This window comes from Canis lupus, chromosome 2, assembly GCF_011100685.1.
Source record: "Canis lupus familiaris isolate Mischka breed German Shepherd chromosome 2, alternate assembly UU_Cfam_GSD_1.0, whole genome shotgun sequence".
Classification (NCBI taxonomy): Eukaryota; Metazoa; Chordata; class Mammalia; order Carnivora; family Canidae; genus Canis; species Canis lupus.
Genome location: NC_049223.1, coordinates 58458161 through 58477191, shown reverse-complemented (window position 1 = coordinate 58477191; position 19031 = coordinate 58458161). Strand labels below are relative to the sequence as shown.

General features: G+C 40.5%; 1 protein-coding gene across 6 annotated transcripts in view; it reads right to left on the bottom strand.

Annotated features, from left to right (window-relative positions):
* PSME3IP1 (proteasome activator subunit 3 interacting protein 1) overlaps positions 1-19031 on the bottom strand; it is a 35229-nt gene that overhangs the window by 14354 nt on the left and 1844 nt on the right. For 4 of the 6 annotated variants that reach the window (XM_038530984.1, XM_038530981.1, XM_038530980.1 and 1 more), the window contains exons 2-5: positions 7867-8008; positions 7226-7324; positions 6714-6835; positions 2143-2276 (exon numbers count right to left, since the gene is read on the bottom strand). In XM_038530984.1, coding sequence (XP_038386912.1) covers positions 2143-2276; positions 6714-6835; positions 7226-7324; positions 7867-7993 — 482 coding nt within the window. In that variant the 5' untranslated portion in view covers positions 7994-8008. Of the gene's footprint in view, positions 1-2142; positions 2277-6713; positions 6836-7225; positions 7325-7866; positions 8009-18132; positions 18253-19031 lie in introns of those variants that run through there. The other 2 variants (XM_038530982.1, XM_038530983.1) reach the window with 2 other exon arrangements.

The following is a 19031-nucleotide window of genomic DNA, read 5'->3' as shown; positions in this document are numbered from 1 at the left end:
CCACAGGTGGCCAAGATAGCAGAGCTCTGGAGAAACATTTGCACATAGGTAACAAAGCATGCCCTAGACCTCTGGACATCATTTGTCACAGTTCAAATATGCATCTACAAGAGAATGGACACATTTTGGTATCTCATATAAGGCACCATTATAAAACAGGGAAAATGAACTTATTACAGCTATATATACATGAATACACAAAATTGTTTCAATAACAGGAACATTTTGACTAAAAAAACCAAATTCATATATTATATACAGAATGAAATCATTTTTATAAAGTTCAAAGCCAAGCAAGCTATTATACTGTTCATGGACACCTATATAGGTAGCCAAAACCAAACCAAACACCAACAACACCACTCCCTGCTCCCCGCCCCGCCACATACACACACCCCAAAACTACTAAAAGACATGCAGAAGAATGATAAAGCAGATTTGAGAGCATGGGGAGAGGATGGCAGGGCAGGGAGAGGGAGCACAGAGGTAGGCTGTCATGTTGATCATGCCCTAGGCACATGCCAGGTATCAGACTTTCTTTCACAAGTACCAGAATCATCCGTACAACTTGAAAAATTAGACTCCAAGACCTCACTTCAAACTTAATGAACCAGAATTAGTGAGAGGCCTAGAATCCACATTAACAAACTCCCAGGTGATTCTAATAAACTCAGGTCTGGGTAGACGAAGAACTCAAGCTCCAGGAGACTCATTTAGCATCTTGCCACACACACAAAAAAACAACAATAAATGATGATCTAATAAAAGGTGAGCTAAGGACTAAGGAAAGAGTTATAACATCCATTTTGCTAGCAGCTAGACGTTGCCGAGAACTGCCCATCTATAGAGCCCTTTCTTGCTGAAGTCCAGTAAAACTGACCCAGGACCAAATTCTAAGACACTGGGCCAGGTATGAAAGCTGCTGTGAAAACTTGAACAGAGGAGGCTGGATGGCTCAGTTAAGCGTCTGACTTGATTTCGGCTCAGGTCATATATCTCAGGGTTAAGAGATGGAGTCCACACTGGGCATGGAGCCTGCTTAACATTCTCTCTCTCTCTCTCTCTCTGCCTCTCCCTCTGCTCCGCCTCCACCCCCCCCCCCCCAAAAAAAACTTCAAAGGAATAATTCATGGCTCAGATAGCCCTTTTCAGGTTACTGCTACTCCTCCCCTCCACTGCTAAACCATGACGACATTTTAATCTGTAAGCAATGTTCTCCGGATCATCTGCAGCAGATGGATGGTGCGCCAAACCATAAGCGTGCATCAGTGCACTCCCCTGAAAACATGTGGCTGGTTGCCAATATGCCACATTGATTTTCCTAATAGACTGCACTCAAACTTAACATTATTTCGTCCATGGTATGGTTGGTCAAACTGAAATGACCAGATTTCATCACTTTGGTGACATCTGAGGATTTAGCGAGGAGCAAACCTAAAACAGAACTTCTCAAAACCTCTAGGCACTACTGCCACCACACATCAATCAGCAAGGAGCCCAGTCAGGTCTGTGCAGCTGTCATAGCTTCCATGGTCTTGTGGGCCACAGTGCTTTGCAGCAACTGTTCTCTCTGCCAGGGATGTTCTCTTCCCCCTTGTCTGTCAAAGCCCTAGTCATCTACCTGGTCAAGATCTCACTCTAATGCCTTCCCTATCTTCCCCAAGCTGAGCTCAGAGGCCCTCTCCAGGGAATTACGGGTTTCCTCCTCCCCGCTCCCATGACACCCTACCCAAATCCTTTCACACAACTTGCTACCTCGTTTGCCTAGAAAGAGATGCTCAAATATTGACCTCCACCTCTCCTATTACTTTGCGATCTGGGACAAAGGTTCTTAGCCAATCAAATTTGTACTTTATAGACTTGTGGGAAGAGTAAGATCATTCCTGGAAAGCACGTAACACAATGCCTGCTACATGACAGGTGCCCGATGAAGAGTAGTTAGTATTATGTTGAACGAAAAATCAAAGGACAGGGCTCAAAGGCTAGAGACACCAAATCTAGAAGGGGAGAGAGAGGTAGGACTACCAAAGAAACGTCACCAAGACTGATGCTTAGGCAACTGTTTGCTCAGGCTACCATTACCGGTGGCATTTTAGAGTACAGAGTCAGAGGGAGATCCAAATTGTGTGAGAGCTGGCTGACCTCTTATGTTTCACGGCTCCTGCCAACAGCTTTGCCTGGGAGAACTTGTTCTTGGTTTCTATGGGTTTCACAGCCACTTTCTTCTCCACCTCCTTCTTATTTTCTGGAGAAATTCCAACTTTGTTGAGATTACTGTGTTGTAGGTTAAGGGTCAGACTAGGTAAAAAGAAGAGCTAGCTATAGCAGGATAATGATAAATCAAGAGAAGACAGACATATATAATCCATTAGTACTTCAGCTCTGCCGAGTAACGTTTAGCTTATTTATATTAAAAACAATGCCCTCTTCTTTTTTCTGCCAGTCATATCCCAGCTGACTTGAAGAGAAATGAAGGTAACCACAGAGGAAGAAGGCAAATCAAGCCAAATATAATACAGAGAAGCAAACTTTATTCCTCTGATTCTCTGTGAAAATCTTGAATTATGGTCAGAAAACCTTCCCAAGGATAGGGCCACACCTTGCTGGAGAAAACAAAGATCTTAAGAAACAGAAATGCCATGGGAAAATGTGGCTTCTCTGAAAATATTTAAATATTTGCTTTTTTCACCCAAGAGTAAAATCAAGTTTTGCAGAATGTCCTATGATATATCAAGTATCAGTGGCATTCAATCTTGGACATCACAAAGACTAACTCCTCTGCTGGTATAAGATAACACCAGAAGCACAGTAAGGCTCATTATAAACCAGAGGCCATCCCCTGTCCCAAACCTATTGAAATGAGGACCTCCAGAGGCCTAGGAAACTGTTTTCAACATCATCTTCAAGGTGATTTTAATGAGAAAACCCAGTGCATATAGATCACAAGAACCAAAACACAAACAGGAGGCCTTGGTGGCACAGTCAGTTAAGCATCTGACTCTTGGTTTTAGCTCAGGTCAAGACCTTGGGGTCTCTAGATGGAGCCCCACACTGGGCTCCACGCCTGCTCTGCAAGGAGCCTGCTTGAGATTCTCCCTCCCTCTGCCCCTCCCACTCATGCTCTCTGTCTCTAAAATAAATAAATCTATCTCTAAAAAAATAAAAGCACAATCAGTTCACTTGTAAGATCACTTCTTGCAGACCTGACATCAACCTCTGGCTGTCAAAGTCTGTCACTTTCTTTTGTTCTCTCCACCAGCCCCTCCCCTTCCTCCATTTCACACTCTCACAACCCATTAGGCAACAGACAGAAGTGTTGGATGTGGTGCAATTCTTTATTCAAGAGGCAGCAGTGCCTTACTGGAAAAATAGTGACATCTAGTGACCAAGAAATCTAAGAAGCAGGTATTATCAGCCCAAAGGGCTGGGCAAGAGGGGTATATGGTCTTTGAACAATGGGGAAAACTGGGCACCAGAAATAAGGAGATTCTAATTCTGATCACTCTTCAGGCACTAAGTCTTGGTCATATAAACAGCAGTTACCTTAAATATTTGCAGTATTCAATGGGGATTATGCAAAATGCTCAGTACTATTACGAATTTCATCAATTTAATGGTTTCAGAGTCAACATGGAAACTGATAATATGTTAACATTACATGTTTGGTTTTCCAGGAAAAAAAAAATGAAAAGAATCAGGTTTCATCTTTCTAGTACTGAAAGCCAGAAACCACAAGCATGCTGATTTTTACCTGCAACTCCATCATTAAAGGATAAGTTCTTAGAATTCTTAATATTGACAAATATTTTTTCCCAGAAATGGAAAAAAAAAGACGCATGTTTTTTATAATAGTAGGACACAAACAGAAACCAACACTTCATTTTTTATTCTTTTAAAGTGGAAAAAAAAGCCTCCAGCATTTTCTTTTTTGGGGAGGGGGGTAAAAAATTACTTTTGATCCACAGCCGAAATATAAACCACTTTTTCCCCCTTAGGTTCCTCTCCCCCTTTAAATGCTTTAAAAATGCAAACACATCTCAGAAATTTCAAGGAATTCATCAGATGAGACATTTTTTAAATTACATAGTTTTAACATATAATATTGCTAAATGCTGGTTTAATCTGAAGAAAACAAGAGTTCTATTGTTCATATGGGCACAAATCACAGCTTATCTGCCTTCACAAGTATCACATTATAAAATGTATCATATTATAATGATCAAGCAGAGCCAAGAATCAGCTCCTGATTTAGAGCTTCAATAAACAAATGTTTAATCCTTCAGTTCCTATCTCAACACGTCTCTGGCTACTTGCATGCCAGGATTAGTGCATTATGTATCATCGGGTTGGAAGGCTTGCTTTTCTTCAGGTTTTCTAGATGGCAGGAACTTACCAAGTTTCCAAGAAAAGCCAATACTCCTGGGGCCTCTCCAGTGTTGTACTGTAATGTTAGCAGGGCAGGAAAGTTTCTTTCGCCTTACTGCTGCCCTGTTCATTCTTTTCTTTGAACTGAAAACCACATTCATACCAAACCAACACTACTCCCCAGAATGCTGCTTTGGGAGACACTCTACATCTTATTTGCTAGCCTGCCAAACTAAGCACATAAAACAAGACATAATCCTAGGGATCGGTGTAATTAACGTATTTCCTGGGAGGAAAAAGTCCGGTGCCTGACAATGCAATACATATATCTGCCCATCTCTACAAACAATAATGCACGCTGTTATTCTGGAGTCACCAGGGAGGGCAGTGGCGGAAGGGAGCTCCAGAAGAGTCAGCCTCAACCCTACAGTTGGGATTGAGGTGTGATTTTCCATCAATTCCAATCATAAATGCTATACCAGAATTCCACTAGGAAAACTGGGTCTGGAAGCCACATCTTTTGCTACCAGTTCAGAGCAGGTTTTGTAGCACCATGCTGCTCCCTTATCTCAACCGTTGTCAGTCACCTTAATTTAAACCAAATCCCTGGGGATCAGTCCAAATCTTCTCCTACACAGCTCTTTAAAGAAACTTACTGCATGCTCCCTGTAAAAACAAACAAAACCAACTGGCATATACATGCAGTCGCATCACCAATTGAGAGGAAAAGCTTGTTCAATCACATTAGTGAGGTTATTCAACATATAAGCCTGAAATACTTAAATAAGCCAGGAAAAAAGCTAGAGTGGCTGCATTAACCTCTCCTAGGAGTTTGTTCACATATATACTGAGAACCTACAATGTGAGGCACTAGGAAAATGAGTGGTGACCAAGTCCCTATTTTTATGCATCTTACCTTACATTCCAGCAGTAAAGAGGCAAAGAAACCAGTAAGCAAATTAAATTAAGATTTTCAGGAATGAAAGTTACTATTAAAAAGTGACATCATACATAGTGACATAGTTTGGTGAAATTTTAGATGAGATGCTTAGGGAAGGTCTCTATGAGGAAGGGAGATGTGGGCTATAAAACGCCAGCCTTATAAAAGCTGAAGGCAGAGCACTCCAGTCCAAAAAACAATACAGAGGCCTTGAAATGAAATCACAAAGCTCAGTATGAGAAGAACAAAAAGAAGGCCAGTAGGCTGGAGTATAGTAAACATGAAGGAGTTCAAGATGCAACAGGAAGGTGGGTTGGCCTATATCATGTAGGGCCTGTTAAGAATGTACACTTAAGTCTAAATGCCACAGGAAGCCACTAGTGTCTTAAATAGGAAAGTGACAGGATTCCAGGTATGTTTTCAAATGTTCCTTTTGACTCTTGTGGTAGACGCGAGCAGAAGCAGAGATCAATTGCATGGTCACAGTGGTCCTAAAAGACAGAGAAAGCTGAACTACACAGACCTGGAGAACATTCTTTTTGGAGGTAGTTTTTGGTTTGGACACCTGGGGGCAAGTTACCGAAATCAAAAAGAGCAGAAAAAGAAGACATTTGGGGGCAAGGGCAGTGTGATGAGTTGAGGGTAGGGATGTGGCACATAGAACTGAGAATTCCAACTCAGCCAAGTTCTAGGTAGGATTCAGACATGCAAGTGGAAGACAAAAAGGCAACACTGAGCTAAAGTGAAGTCATCTTTGCTGTCTTCTCTACCCTTCTGTGGTGACAGACCAGGCTACACCTCTAGGGAAGGTCTTTTTTTTTTTTTTTTTTTTTTAAATATTTTTTTAAATTTTATTTATTTATGATAGTCACATAGAGAGAGAGAGAGAGAGGCAGAGACACAGGCAGAGGGAGAAGCAGGCTCCATGCACCGGGAGCCCGACGTGGGATTCGATCCCGGGTCTCCAGGATCGCGCCCTGGGCCAAAGGCAGGCGCCAAACCGCTGCGCCACCCGGGGATCCCTAGGGAAGGTCTTAATAAGGACACAGGAGAGTTGCTAAACATTTCCTTTTAAAACTCAGAAGCCAATTTCTCCCCTGGATGAGTTTACTGCATTGCCCATCTGTTTTAGAGTCTAATCCCACGAGGCAAAAATACCCTGGTACTGACTATTAGGATTTAGGCCTTTAGTTAATCCTAAAGAATCTGGACTTTCAATTGCACATGCCATGTAACTGCACAAATCACTGCCGGTTTTTCAGGCATGGGAGTACCAATGTTGAAAGGGAACTCAAAGGTCACTAGGTAGGAAATCTTATTTTCTTTCTATTTGTGAAGAAACTCAAATCCATAGACATAGACAAGAAAATGGACACCATACAGATTTCTCTCAAAGTACAAAGGATATTCTATATTCCTTTAGTTCTTTCAGTTCTTCTTCTCTTCGTTGCTTTTCCAGGAGTTCCTGCTGCCGAGAAACCTCATCAAGGAAGTTCGTCTCATCTTCGTCTAAGCCTCTTACCATATTTTCTGAGGAAATAATTGAACAAGGAATACTTAGCAGGCTAAAGGGAAAAGAAAGTCAAATAAGATTTTTCCTTCTTTTTTTCTTAATAAGCAGCAGATCCTTTAGAGGATTAGAAGAATTTGTAAACACCTCGGCTTTTGGAGAGGTAACAGCATAAAATCAAGGCATTTCTCTCATTACCAGACATTAGCACAGAATTAAAATGGGTATCTTGAGCTCTAAACAAAAATGTTCATTGTGCTCTAGAAGGCAGAAGGTTGTCTCTTTCCCATCAAATGAACATCTAGGGACTAGATAAGACAGTTCCATGGCCAACTGGAAAAAGTGTTGCATGAGGCAAAGTGCATCGAAAAGGCCCTGCAGGGTATGCCAGACTGTTTTCTGAAGCTTACTGAATTTGAACTGCTCCTCATACTCCTGCTGCTTCCTGTCTTTCTGTTCCTGTAGCCTTTCATATAGAGACCGAGGGTCATAAACCTCCTCTGGACATTCTGAAAGGAAGAGGGAGGGAGAAAAAGGAAGGGGGAAGAAAAGGCACATACTTTAGAATTTTTCACATTATTTTGGAATCACAAAGGATTTCAAAGATAAAGTCAAGTCTCTGCATGATCTGAGGGCAAGGATAACACAAAAATAGTACAAAGTCCACAGTTTTGCTTTGGATCTCAGAGAGGGGCCAGCAGTTCTCAAAGGCAACTACAAATGTCAATAGGGCCCATGGCCTGAGACAGTTAACTGGATTGAGGGGCAAGCCCAACCCTACACAGCAGCCACATTCTCAGTCACTCAGATCCTGCATCCACCTATACAGATGGAACAAACTGGCAGAATGTTCTGGAAGGTAGGACAGTGGAGAGTGGACAGTGAGTACTCTGGTTCTGTTCCTGGCTACGAAGTCCTTACATAGGTTCTTACACTCCTCTGAGCCTCAGTCCCTAGCTCCAAAGTGAAGACATTAGTACCTACTCTGCAGGACTATTGGAAGATTAGGGAACATTATGTTGAATGCCAAACTATAACCCCATACATATACCTTCTGGATCTTCAGGTTTTCGAACTTTCTCCCATTCTTCTTGCCTCCTTTTACGCCGTTCATCTAGTTCTGCCTCGGACACAAACCTCTTTTTGATAACAAGATTACCATCATCCCCTCCATCCATAATGAAACAATCGGTCTACAAAAAACAAATGAAACATTTCAAGTGAGAACTGCAATTAATATTCTAAAGAGAAACAAGGAGCTATAGCTCTGTCTCACCTAGCAACAGACTACCTCAAAATTCCCTTCAACCTTGAAGAAATCTTTTGAGTTGTTTAATTTATAGATCATTGGTGAAAGCACATGATTGCATTTTTGTTAATGTATCAGGCAGTTTTATTAACATTTATGTTATTTACAAAGTCAGTGAGAGGACCTGGAATAATTCATTACATTCTGTTCCATAGTAAGTCCAACACTGCAGACACTTCTTGGTCCCTCTCTAGACAAACTGGTCTCCTGAGCATCCTATCTTTTTCCCAGATCTCATCTTCCTTTATTTCTGTGACACCTGACATTGTTTCTTCTTGAAATTCCTGTTTCAGGAACATTCCACTACCTCTATTTGCATGTTATTGTTTCCAAATATTTTCAGAATGGAGAAACTCAGGTATTCAAGGAGCCTTGGAGATGAAGTCTAGTCTGTACAAGGGATACACCTAGAGGCACACAAACCCCACACGGAGACAGTGAGACTAGAGCCCAGATCTCCCAACTTCAGGTTCAATGTCCTGTGCTCTAGCCTATGCTGAGTCCTCCATCTCTTTCCTGACCTCCCGTCCTGTGAGTTACAGATCTATGCCACTGAAGAGTCTATCTTCAATTCCTCTCTTTTCTCACTGCCACAATAACCTCAAACACTTTATGCATATCTTGATGCACAAGATTCTCAAATCTAGATACTTCTACCTGAATCTCTCTAGGAAGGGAGAAGGGAATAATGCTAGAGTGTGCACTACTCCTTTTAAGCCTTTCTTTTCTTTGCTAGTTTCTTTCCTTTTGAAGAACTGTGGAATAAACTCTCTACTCAGACATGTTATATTAATCATAGAATTACATCCAAAAAGGAAACAAGAGCAGCCCGGGTGGCTCAGCAGTTTAGCGCCACCTTCAGTCCAGGGCGTGACCCTGGAGACCCGGGATTGAGTCCCAAGTAGGGCTCCCTGCATGGAGCCTGCTTCTTCCTCTGCCTGTGTCTCTGCCTTTCTCTCTGTCTCTCTCATGAATAAATAAATAAAATCTTAAAACAACAACGACAACAACAACAACCAGGAAACAGATATTCTGCACTACTAGTACATCAACTCAATGTCCATTCCAAAATGACCCCTAATAAAAAAAGTAAATCTCTATTGGGATGCCTGGGTGGTTTAGTAAGTTAAGCATCTTGACTCTTGATTTCAGCTCAGGTCATGATCTCAGGGCCATGAGACTAAGTCCTGTCGGGCTCTGCACTCTGCACAGAATCTATTTAAGATTCTCTCCCTCCCCCTCCTCCTCTCCCTCTACTTCCACCCTTCCCCCCACTGCTCCCGCTCTTGCTCTTTCTCTCCTCCCCCCAAAAAAAGTCTCTACTGACAGCACAAAAATAAAGTAGCTGCCATTTATTGAACCTCTTAGCATGCACTAAATACATTTTTATGTATATTATCTCATTATGCTCCCACTGACTCTATGAAAAATATTATCTCTCTACAGATGAAGAAATGGGAGTCTAGAGAAGTTAAACCACTTGTCTAAGATGATAAAAGGTGGTGAATGATAGAGCTGAGAATAAAATCCAGGTCTGATGTAAAAGTGTCATACTCTTATCCCTTCACCATCTCCCTCCCCAGAAACCTGGGATCCTGGTTGAAAAGAAGGACATGTCAACTTCAGCTTTCTTCCTACACCAAATTCCAGGCTGAAAATGTTCATGTAAACATTTTACTAAAGATGAAAATGGAAGCTGAGAAAGCAAATCTATACATTCTGAACAAGAAAATAGTTTCAGCCCAAATTTCACTGCAGCAGTTTAGTTCAATGTTAACAACCTTAAGAGAGAATTTTGAAATCTACTAGAAAGAAAACTAAATCCATTGACAGAAGCTATTGTTCCCACCTAAAGCCCACAAGCTGAACACTTGTGATTTAGCCTCATTCAATGTCTCCAGACAGAGCCCTGTTATAGAAACAGAATTATTCCATCTCTGCTAGCCATGCCAAAAATTCCTCCACTTCTGCAGAATAACCTCTTATGAAACAAGAGCCAACATATTTTTAAATGTCTTAAATTAGGGCTCTTATGAGTGGGAGAGACATACTGGACCCTCGATGTCCCCCTTTCTTCCTCTGTTAGCTTGGCTGCAGCTCTCCTCTCTCACCCTAAATTGGCTATCTGGTTTCTTCCCCTCACCCTTATTCCTGGGAAATAATCCAGAGTGGGTCAGCTTGTGTCCCATCTAAAATGATTCTCCATCCAACATACAAATCTACCACACATACCAGAAGATTTTCACCCAATCCATATTCTAAAACTTTAATAGGGACCAATGCACTCACTCCCAGGCAGCTGACTCCCTAAGTAGATCTGACCAGTAGGATGGTTTTTCCTTAAACCGCACTGAAATTCATCTCCCTATAAATTCCACACATAAATTCAATCCACTAAAACAAACAAAAAAAAAAAAAAACAAAAAAAAAATCAATCCACTGGACAAAAAAGGAGCCAAGTCCTTTTTCAACATGGCAATGCTTCAACTGTTTGAGGACAACTCCCACGTTCCTCCTAATCCATCACTTTTCTGGGCCAAACAATCCCTAGTTCTTTTAATCTTATGAAATGGAGAAAATAATAGTGTCTCAAAGCAGTGAATTTATCAGATTGTGTAGGATTTAAAACTGGGAAATAAATATTAGGATATGACAATGCCCTGGCATTCCTATTAAATGCATCTCTTCATTCTCATTGTACATTTTAAAAAATGAAAGAATATGTTAATTTTGAAAAATGTTCCAATAGGCCAAAATTTTAAAAACCTAGAATCTCTCATGCTTCTATCTAAATAAGAATTCGGACTGTATGATCTACTCTTGTAATTCAAAATGAAGAAAGTAAAATCATTAATTCTCATGGCCTATTGAATTTTTGGAAAAGAACCTACCTTCACTTAACTTTAACAAAGTTCTCTGAAACTCAAGGGACAAAAAGCCTTCAAGATATATGTGTAAAAGGCTTTGAATTTGAAATATAAACTCTAGAGAAATAACAATCTTCCTAACACTTATCAATTTTGGAAAAAGACAAATTTAAGGGATTCCAAGAAATTCTTATTCTCTTTGTCATCAATCTTTTTCTCTGAAATGTTAGAATTCAATTTCTACCCAAAGGATTGAGTCTGTGCTACTAACCATCTTTCACACCACAGGGACAAGGGCAGGAATCAGAGATGGTTTCCAAAAATGAAAATAAAGAAGCACATTAAAAAAGGAAATTGATGGGGATCTCTGGGTGGCTCAGCGGTTTAGTGCCTGCCTTGGGCCCAGGGCATGATCCTGGAGTCCTAGGATCCAGTCCCGCATCAGGTTCCCTGCATGGAGCCTGCTTCTCCCTCTGCCTATGTCTCTGTCTCTCTCTGTGTCTCTCATGAATAAATAAATAAAACCTTTAAAAAAAAAAAAAGGAAATTGAAAGACAATGGCTTCAGAATTTGAGAGAAAGTACTGCTTTCGAAGGGCTGGTTTCCTAAAAACAGAGTTAAAATTAGTAAACACTTGTAAAAATCTACTTTTTAAAGCTAGTATTATAATCCTGATAGTCCCTCGATCTCAAAATAGATAAAACAAGCTAGATGGCCAGACCTAATTATAATGAGTTTCTGTGTTTAAAAGGGACAAGACTAGAATATAGCTGGCTCCATCCTCTCTTTCTACACTTTGCACATCTTCCATAGGTCCTCATTTCTGGGCTCTTCAACCATCATTCCCTCCTTGCCTTCTATGCCACCAGTGGCACTTCTAGCTATCTGGTCACTTTTCTATGTTAGGAGAGGTCAAAGACAGGGACAGAAATGTTCATGAACAAGTGGCATACTCCTGAGTATTCTGGATAATGTTCAGGATATTCCTTTTCCAGAAATAGTTTTTTTCAGGATTCAAAACATCGCTGACAATACACACTGCCAAGAAGCAAGTTTCATTTCACACACCTTTCACTTAACCTAATCTAATCCCCCCCACTATATAACAAGTACCTTCTGTGCTGGTCTCCTTATACAAGGCAGCACAAGTAATGATAAAGACTTTACACTGTGTCTGAAATCAAGCGACCTCAGTTCTGCCAATTACAAGTCATATGCCCTGGGCAAGTCATTTAAGTCCTCAGAATCTTGTTTCCCCCATCCACAGGTTGCTCTCACCAGTGAGGATTAAAACAGTCCTGCACAATAGAGAGCTTTTGTGAGGATAAACAAGGTAATTCATGCAAAGCACTCAGCACAGAGTTTGACACAATGCTTATAAAATGCTTCAAAAGGTTTGCCATTACTACAAACCACTAAGCTAAGCCCTGGACTGGTTACAAGAGTGAGAGAAATACAGTCTGCACTCAAGGAATGGAGGGGAACCAGATCAGTGATACAAACATAGAGAGATTAGATATATATAAACCAAAGAATTATATCAAACAGAGAAAGTAGGGAAGATTTACATGTGTATATATAATTGGGAAATTTTGTATTTTCCCATTAGCATGGTTTTCTATTTTACTGTTTTATTAGAAGTTCAATTTAAATAAACTGGACATTGTGCTGAATGCTAAACTCTATATCCAGCACTGTGCCAGATTACATGGGGTACATAAAGGAAATAAACTTTAAAAGAAGGAGTACTCTTAAACTAATTAATACCAGATAATAGTGTATATATCATGAATTACCAAAGTGAATAGTACAGGTAAGAGACAATGGAGTGCATAAATATGGGTCAATCCTGTTTCCTGGCTGAAAACCCAGATGTGAACCTAAACTTCTTCTCCTTCAATTTCCTACATCTCACCAGTCACCAAGTTCTGGTATTAGTACTTCGTAAGGTTTATTTCTTTTTAATCCATCCTCCTTTTTTTTTTAAGAAAAGAATCCTTTTCGGGACACCTGGGTAGCTCAATGGTTGAACGTCTGCCTCCGCCTCAGGTGTGATCCCGGGTTTCAGGGATGAGTCCGGCATGCATTCCCTACAGGGAGCCTGCTTCTCCCTCTGCCTATGTCTCTGCCTCTCTCATAAATAAACAGAAATAAAAATCTTTAAAAAAGAAAAGAATCCTTTCCTTTCTAATCTCTTTTCAGGCACCTTATCCAGCAAGGACTACTGGAATAGCCTGCCATTAGCCTCCCTGTTTCTACTCTCACCCCTACTGGAGCAATCTGTAACTTGATTGCAGCACTTACCCATTGTGTTTTATCATTTGTTCCAACTGTTCCAACGGCCCTTTGTATTCACAGTGCTTATTAGCAGTGTCTGGCATATATTAGGCAGATAATAAATGCTTATTGAATAAACAACCATGAAGAGGATTTGAAGAATTGAAGCAGGGAAGAATGATCTCACATGAATATTATGAGGTATTATCCAATGTAAAGTTACAGAAAATGGTAGACATTACGTATTTGCTCAAGCTTCTATGTTCCGTAGGGAATTCTATTTAAACACGACAAAAACTGTGCAGTTGGAAACACAGGACCAAAAATTAAGTCACTTTCCTATATTATATAATTGATGTCTTCCTCAAGAATAACTCACTACTTTCCTTTAATTTCAACTGACTAAAACATGCTCTGTTGCACTGAGGAATAAGTGTTGCCCACACAAAGCATTTTTCTTTCAAGAGCTTAATTTTCATTGGTTGTTTATTATCCAAAAGAGAGGTGATGAGTACCTGCAGCTCATTTACCTCCTTCTGGAAGCAGGAAAAAACTGAAAATTAAACTTTATTTCTAATTCCTACCACCCACCTAAATTTTCACAAGTCTCTAATTTTCTCCCTTCATTTGCTAGAAAAATTAAAAACAAAACACAAAGTCCAGGGGTCTGGGATGGTACCATAAAGAGTCATGTAGAAATGAAAAGAGGATTTATGTTGGGAATATTAATTTTGTTTAGTGTGCTTAATTGTAAAAAGAATACACGCTGTCAATTTTCATTTACTCACACAGCTTTTTTATTTCCAAGGTGATTCAAGTTTAATTATCAAACTAAACATTACACTATTTTAAAAAGGATTATTTAAGTTCCTCAATTAGGGAATTCATGGAAAACCAAAACCATACCAAGATCACTTTGTCCAAACTTAAAAGTTTCAAACCGACACAAATAAAGAACATAGTTTTCAAATTTGCTTAACAGCCAAAAAAACAAAGTTCTTATATTTCAAGCCAAAGTAACTGTTAAACACTGCACTCCTGTGTTTGTACTGGAGACTGTGGTATTTAATTTCCAGGTTGGTGGGACAAAATGGGCTGTCTTATACCGCATGCCATATAAAATAGAAAACTTACATTGCTCCCCCCAAACTAATTGCTATTGCAGACTTGAAAAGTTATTCCATTTAGCTAGTGCCATGATACAAGTTAATGATATCTGGTTTCCCATGCAATTGAATTCTGTGATGGCAGACTACTTAAGTGTTTACATCACCAGCCGCTACCCCCTCCTAATTCTAGCATTAGATAGACTGCAGTATAAAAATACACCAAGGGGAATCAGATTTCTGTGTTATGGTGTTCTAAGCCTTCTCTTTGGGTAGCAAAACAACAGGCCAATCCACTTTCCTTTTGTCAGTAAATATACTTAAGTACTGCTCTTCCAACATTTTTACCCTGATATTTAAATCACATGGGACTTCAAAATACAGGACGGCAATTAAGAGGAATCTGCCATCTGGCAAACTCTACTATATTCCAGACAGGTAGCTTTCTGGCCAGAAGTCACTTCTACCAAGCCACGGGAATGCAAATCAAGAGGACTTTCTCTATAGATTTTAAAACTTCAGGGCATGACAACTACTAACAAAGACTACTACTAGTACTTATTACTAGACAAAGTAATCCTCAATCTAACACTCAGGCTTATTTAACATACTCCAGTAGCAAAGGAGAGTAAAAGAATCTAAACACCAGCGGACAGCATAAGCAATTTCATTCATATTTAAAATGTTTATCATAAAGAGCAATTTGTAGTAATCTTCTGGTTGTCCAAGCAATCTAAAAAAACACATGCAATAAAAAAAAATTGGGGGGGGGGGATCCCTGGGTGGCTCAGCGGTTTGGCGCCTGCCTTTGGCCCAGGGCGTGATCCTGGAGTCCCGGGATCGAGTCCCGCATGGGGCTCCCGGCATGAAGCCTACTTCTCTCTCTCTCTCTCCCTCCCTCCCTGTGTGTGTCTATCATAAATAAATAAATCTTAAAAAAAATTTTTTTAAAGCAAACCTATATATACATTTAGCTTTCCAGAGCACAAGAACAGTCTTATCGTTTGTGCTTATATCCTGAATTCATCTTTATGCACTGGAAGAAAATGAGAACTTAAAATACTGATCCCCTTGCCTGATCCTCAGTTCTCCAATTCATGTGTGCCTCTCATTGTAGAAGCATTTCCCTCACTATGTATGATTCTAATATTAGTCGTATTAAAAAAAAAAAAAAACATTATGACTCCTAAACGCAAACCAGCTGCTTCACCTGAGGCTCAAAGGAAGAAAAACAGCATCTGTTTCAAAGCTGGAAGAAAACCTGGGCATGTTGGAATTTTGCTGTGCTGGTATACCTACATCCAGTATGATGCCTCCCTAGAAGATTTTCGAAGGCAGCTTTGATTATACAGTTTCACCATCTGGGCTGGCTTTGGAACCTAGCCCACACACTAAATTATACTCCCCCCACACCTTCATCCCACTAGGTTTTGTGTAACTCCTAAGACCGAACTTAAGGGGGAAAAAAGGGTTTGCAGTACACAAACCACACGAGGCCAACTAACTCATTCAGTTGTATTGTGGAAGTAAATTTTACAGGGGATCTATTATGTACAAGGCAGAGTGCTAGGTGCTCAACTGGCACTCCACTTTTTAGCAAATGAGGAACTTGCATTCAGGAAAAGAGATAAGGTTGGCACATAAGCAATTTTAGGAAAAGAAGAAGGAAGTTAAATGCTATAATAAAGAAGCAAAGCACTGAGGGGTTCACAAAAGGAAGACTAGAAAAAAGCATTAGGGAAGCTTACCACTGACAGTGGCTGTGACACTGCAGAGGGAACAGTGGCGGAATTTTTAGGTACACAGAGAAAAATGATCTTTAACTCAAAATTCCCTGAAATCACGAATTTGCATTCCAAAATAAAAATGAAAGGGGGCTAGGGCAACTGGGTGGCTCAGTCGGTTAAGCATCCAACTCTTGGGGTGCCTGGGTGGCTCAGTCAGCTGGGCATCTCCCTTCCACCTAGGTCATGATGCCAGGTCCTGGGATCAAGCCCCATGTTGGGCTCCCTGCCCAGCGGGAAGCCTGCTTCTCCCTTTCCCTGCTGCTCCCCCTGCTTGTGCTCACTCTCCCTCTCTCTCGATGTGTCAAATAAATAAATCTTTAAAAACAAACAAAAAAACATCTGACTTGATTTTGGCTCAGGTGGTGATCTCAGGGTTGTAGGATGGAGCCTGCTTAAGATTCTCTCTCTCCCCCTTGGCTACTCCCTACCTCCCTTCTAAAAAAGAAAAAAAAAATTTTAAAGACAAATTAAAAGAGAAATAAAAGAAAAAAAGCAAGCAGGCATTAATTTCCAGAAATAGAGGCCTAGGAAGTTGAGACCAATCTTCTACCTCTATGATAGAACAAAAACAATGGAAGAAATTTTTAAAATAATTCTCAGGGCAGCCCGGGTGGCTCAGCGGTTTAGTGCCGCCTTCCGCCCAGGGCATGATCTTGGAGACCGGGGATCGAGTCCCAGATCCCACATCCGGCTCCCTGCAGGGAGCCTCTTCTCCCTCTGCCTGTGTCTCTGCCCGCCCCCCCCCCTCCGTCTCTCATGAATAAATAAATTAAAATCTAAAAAAATAAAATAATTCTTAAACAGAAAAGCTAACAAGATAGTAAAAAATTTGGCCAAAACCCAAGAAAAGGTGATACCAGAAATTAAGCCCAATATTCAAACTGGTTTTTCTACTGAAGATTTCTATGACCATGAAAACTGCTGTTCTGATAACCTTATGAAGTAATGGAAACAAAAGTCAAAGCCAGGAATCCACAGATTATAGTCTGACAACCACCTCCTTCTCCATCTGAACCTCATACCCCCCAAAGAACTCAAGGTAAAGGTGAAGTGGAAAGAAAAACTGCAGGAATAATGAGCAAAAGAAATAAACCCAAAAGGGGACACCTGGGTGGCTCAGCGGTTGAGCCTCTGCCTTCGGCTCAGGTTGTGATCCTGGGGTCCTGGGATCGAGTCCCGCATCAGGTTCCCTGTAAGGGGCCCACTTCTCCCTATGCCTATGTCTCTGCCTCTCTCTGTCTCTCTCATGAATAAATAAATATTTAAAGTAAATAAATAAACAAACCCAAAGGGAATTCACAGAGTGGGATTAACACACATACATCATAAAAAAAATGCTTACTGTGTTTAAAGAAATAAAAACTGAGCCTCAAAATTAACAGCAGAGAATAAGAAACTGTAAAGCAATGAATGGCATGGCATATTTGAAAAAGGACCAAACAGAACCTCAGGAACCAAAAAAAAGCAATAACTGAATTTAAGTTTTCAGTGCAAGGGTATCGTAACAGATTAGAAATAATATGAGAATGAAGAAGAAATTATGCAGGATGTAGTATGGAAAAATAAAAAGAGAGTAAGAGACATACATTAGAGTGAAAAGGTCTGTGTTTAATTAGCAAAGGCAACAAACAATGGGGCTTATGCAATATACGATCATAAATTCAAGAATTTTACACAATGAAAGACACTAATCCACAAATTGAAAGTCTGATAAACACCAAATACAACAAAAACACATTCACAGTTGGATATATCATGAAAATGCAGAAAACCAAAAACAAAGAACTATCTTTAAAACACATACCACAATAAAGAATGAAACTGACCATATTTAAGAATTGAAGACAAAGAATTTTCAAAAGGTGATCAAGAGGGAGCACAATGAAGCTGTTTGATTCAGCTGCCTCAAAGGTATAATTACAGTATGATTGAGCCTCTGGTGGAACCACACACTTCAATAACCTCACTTACCAGCAATGCAGTTTTCAGTATGAGGTAGCAGCTTAACTCTAACCAAACATCAAGACTCTTAGAAGGTGAAAGGAAAGGCTGCTAACCACGTAAATGGTCTTGACGTTGTTCTTCCTGGTTGTAAGGGATTAAGGCACCAACACGTCAGCTGAGAAAAATAAGTGGCCAGCCTCTGCTTTCAGACTCCTAGAAATTGCTAACAGCTCCTCTCATGCTCTAGTTGAAAGACTGTGAAAGCTGCCTTTATCTCAGCTCAATTCCTTGTATCAAAAAGGAGTATAAACACTAATTCCTTTCAAGGACTTCAGAAGCAGTGCCCTCCAAACCATTTTATGGGGTCCCTGTTAACTCATCAATAAGCCAAACAGCTGAAGATGAACAGCTCTTACTTCACAGCTGATACACAACAGGTCACTGGAATTTCTGACCACCAGGCGCAAACGCGCTGGCTTCCCTGGGTCCCAACTCCAGACCTACTCAGTCAGATTATCTGGGGGGTAGGGTCAGAGAATCTGTATTTAAATGGACGTCAGAAGATCGTATTTTCTACTAGGCTAAGAACCACTGCTCTTAGTAGGTCTCCACCTTCACACCTGTGTGCACAGACATTCACGTGGGCAACTTTCAAACAAGATCATTCCACCCATGGTCTTAGTTTCCTAAGCTGTTTATTTTGTTGGTTTTTTTTTTTGGGGGGGGGGGAGGGTTGGTTTTGGGTTTTGTTTTTTGGGGTTTTATTTTTGTTTTTTCCAAAACGAGCACGCTGGTTTGTTATCTATTAGAAGAAATTGCACTGAGCACAGCAAACGGTACATGGTACATAAGAAATGCGTTTCCCATCCTACACTTGCGTTCTGGGATTCAACCATTTCCATCCAGGGACTCCCACATTTCCTGAG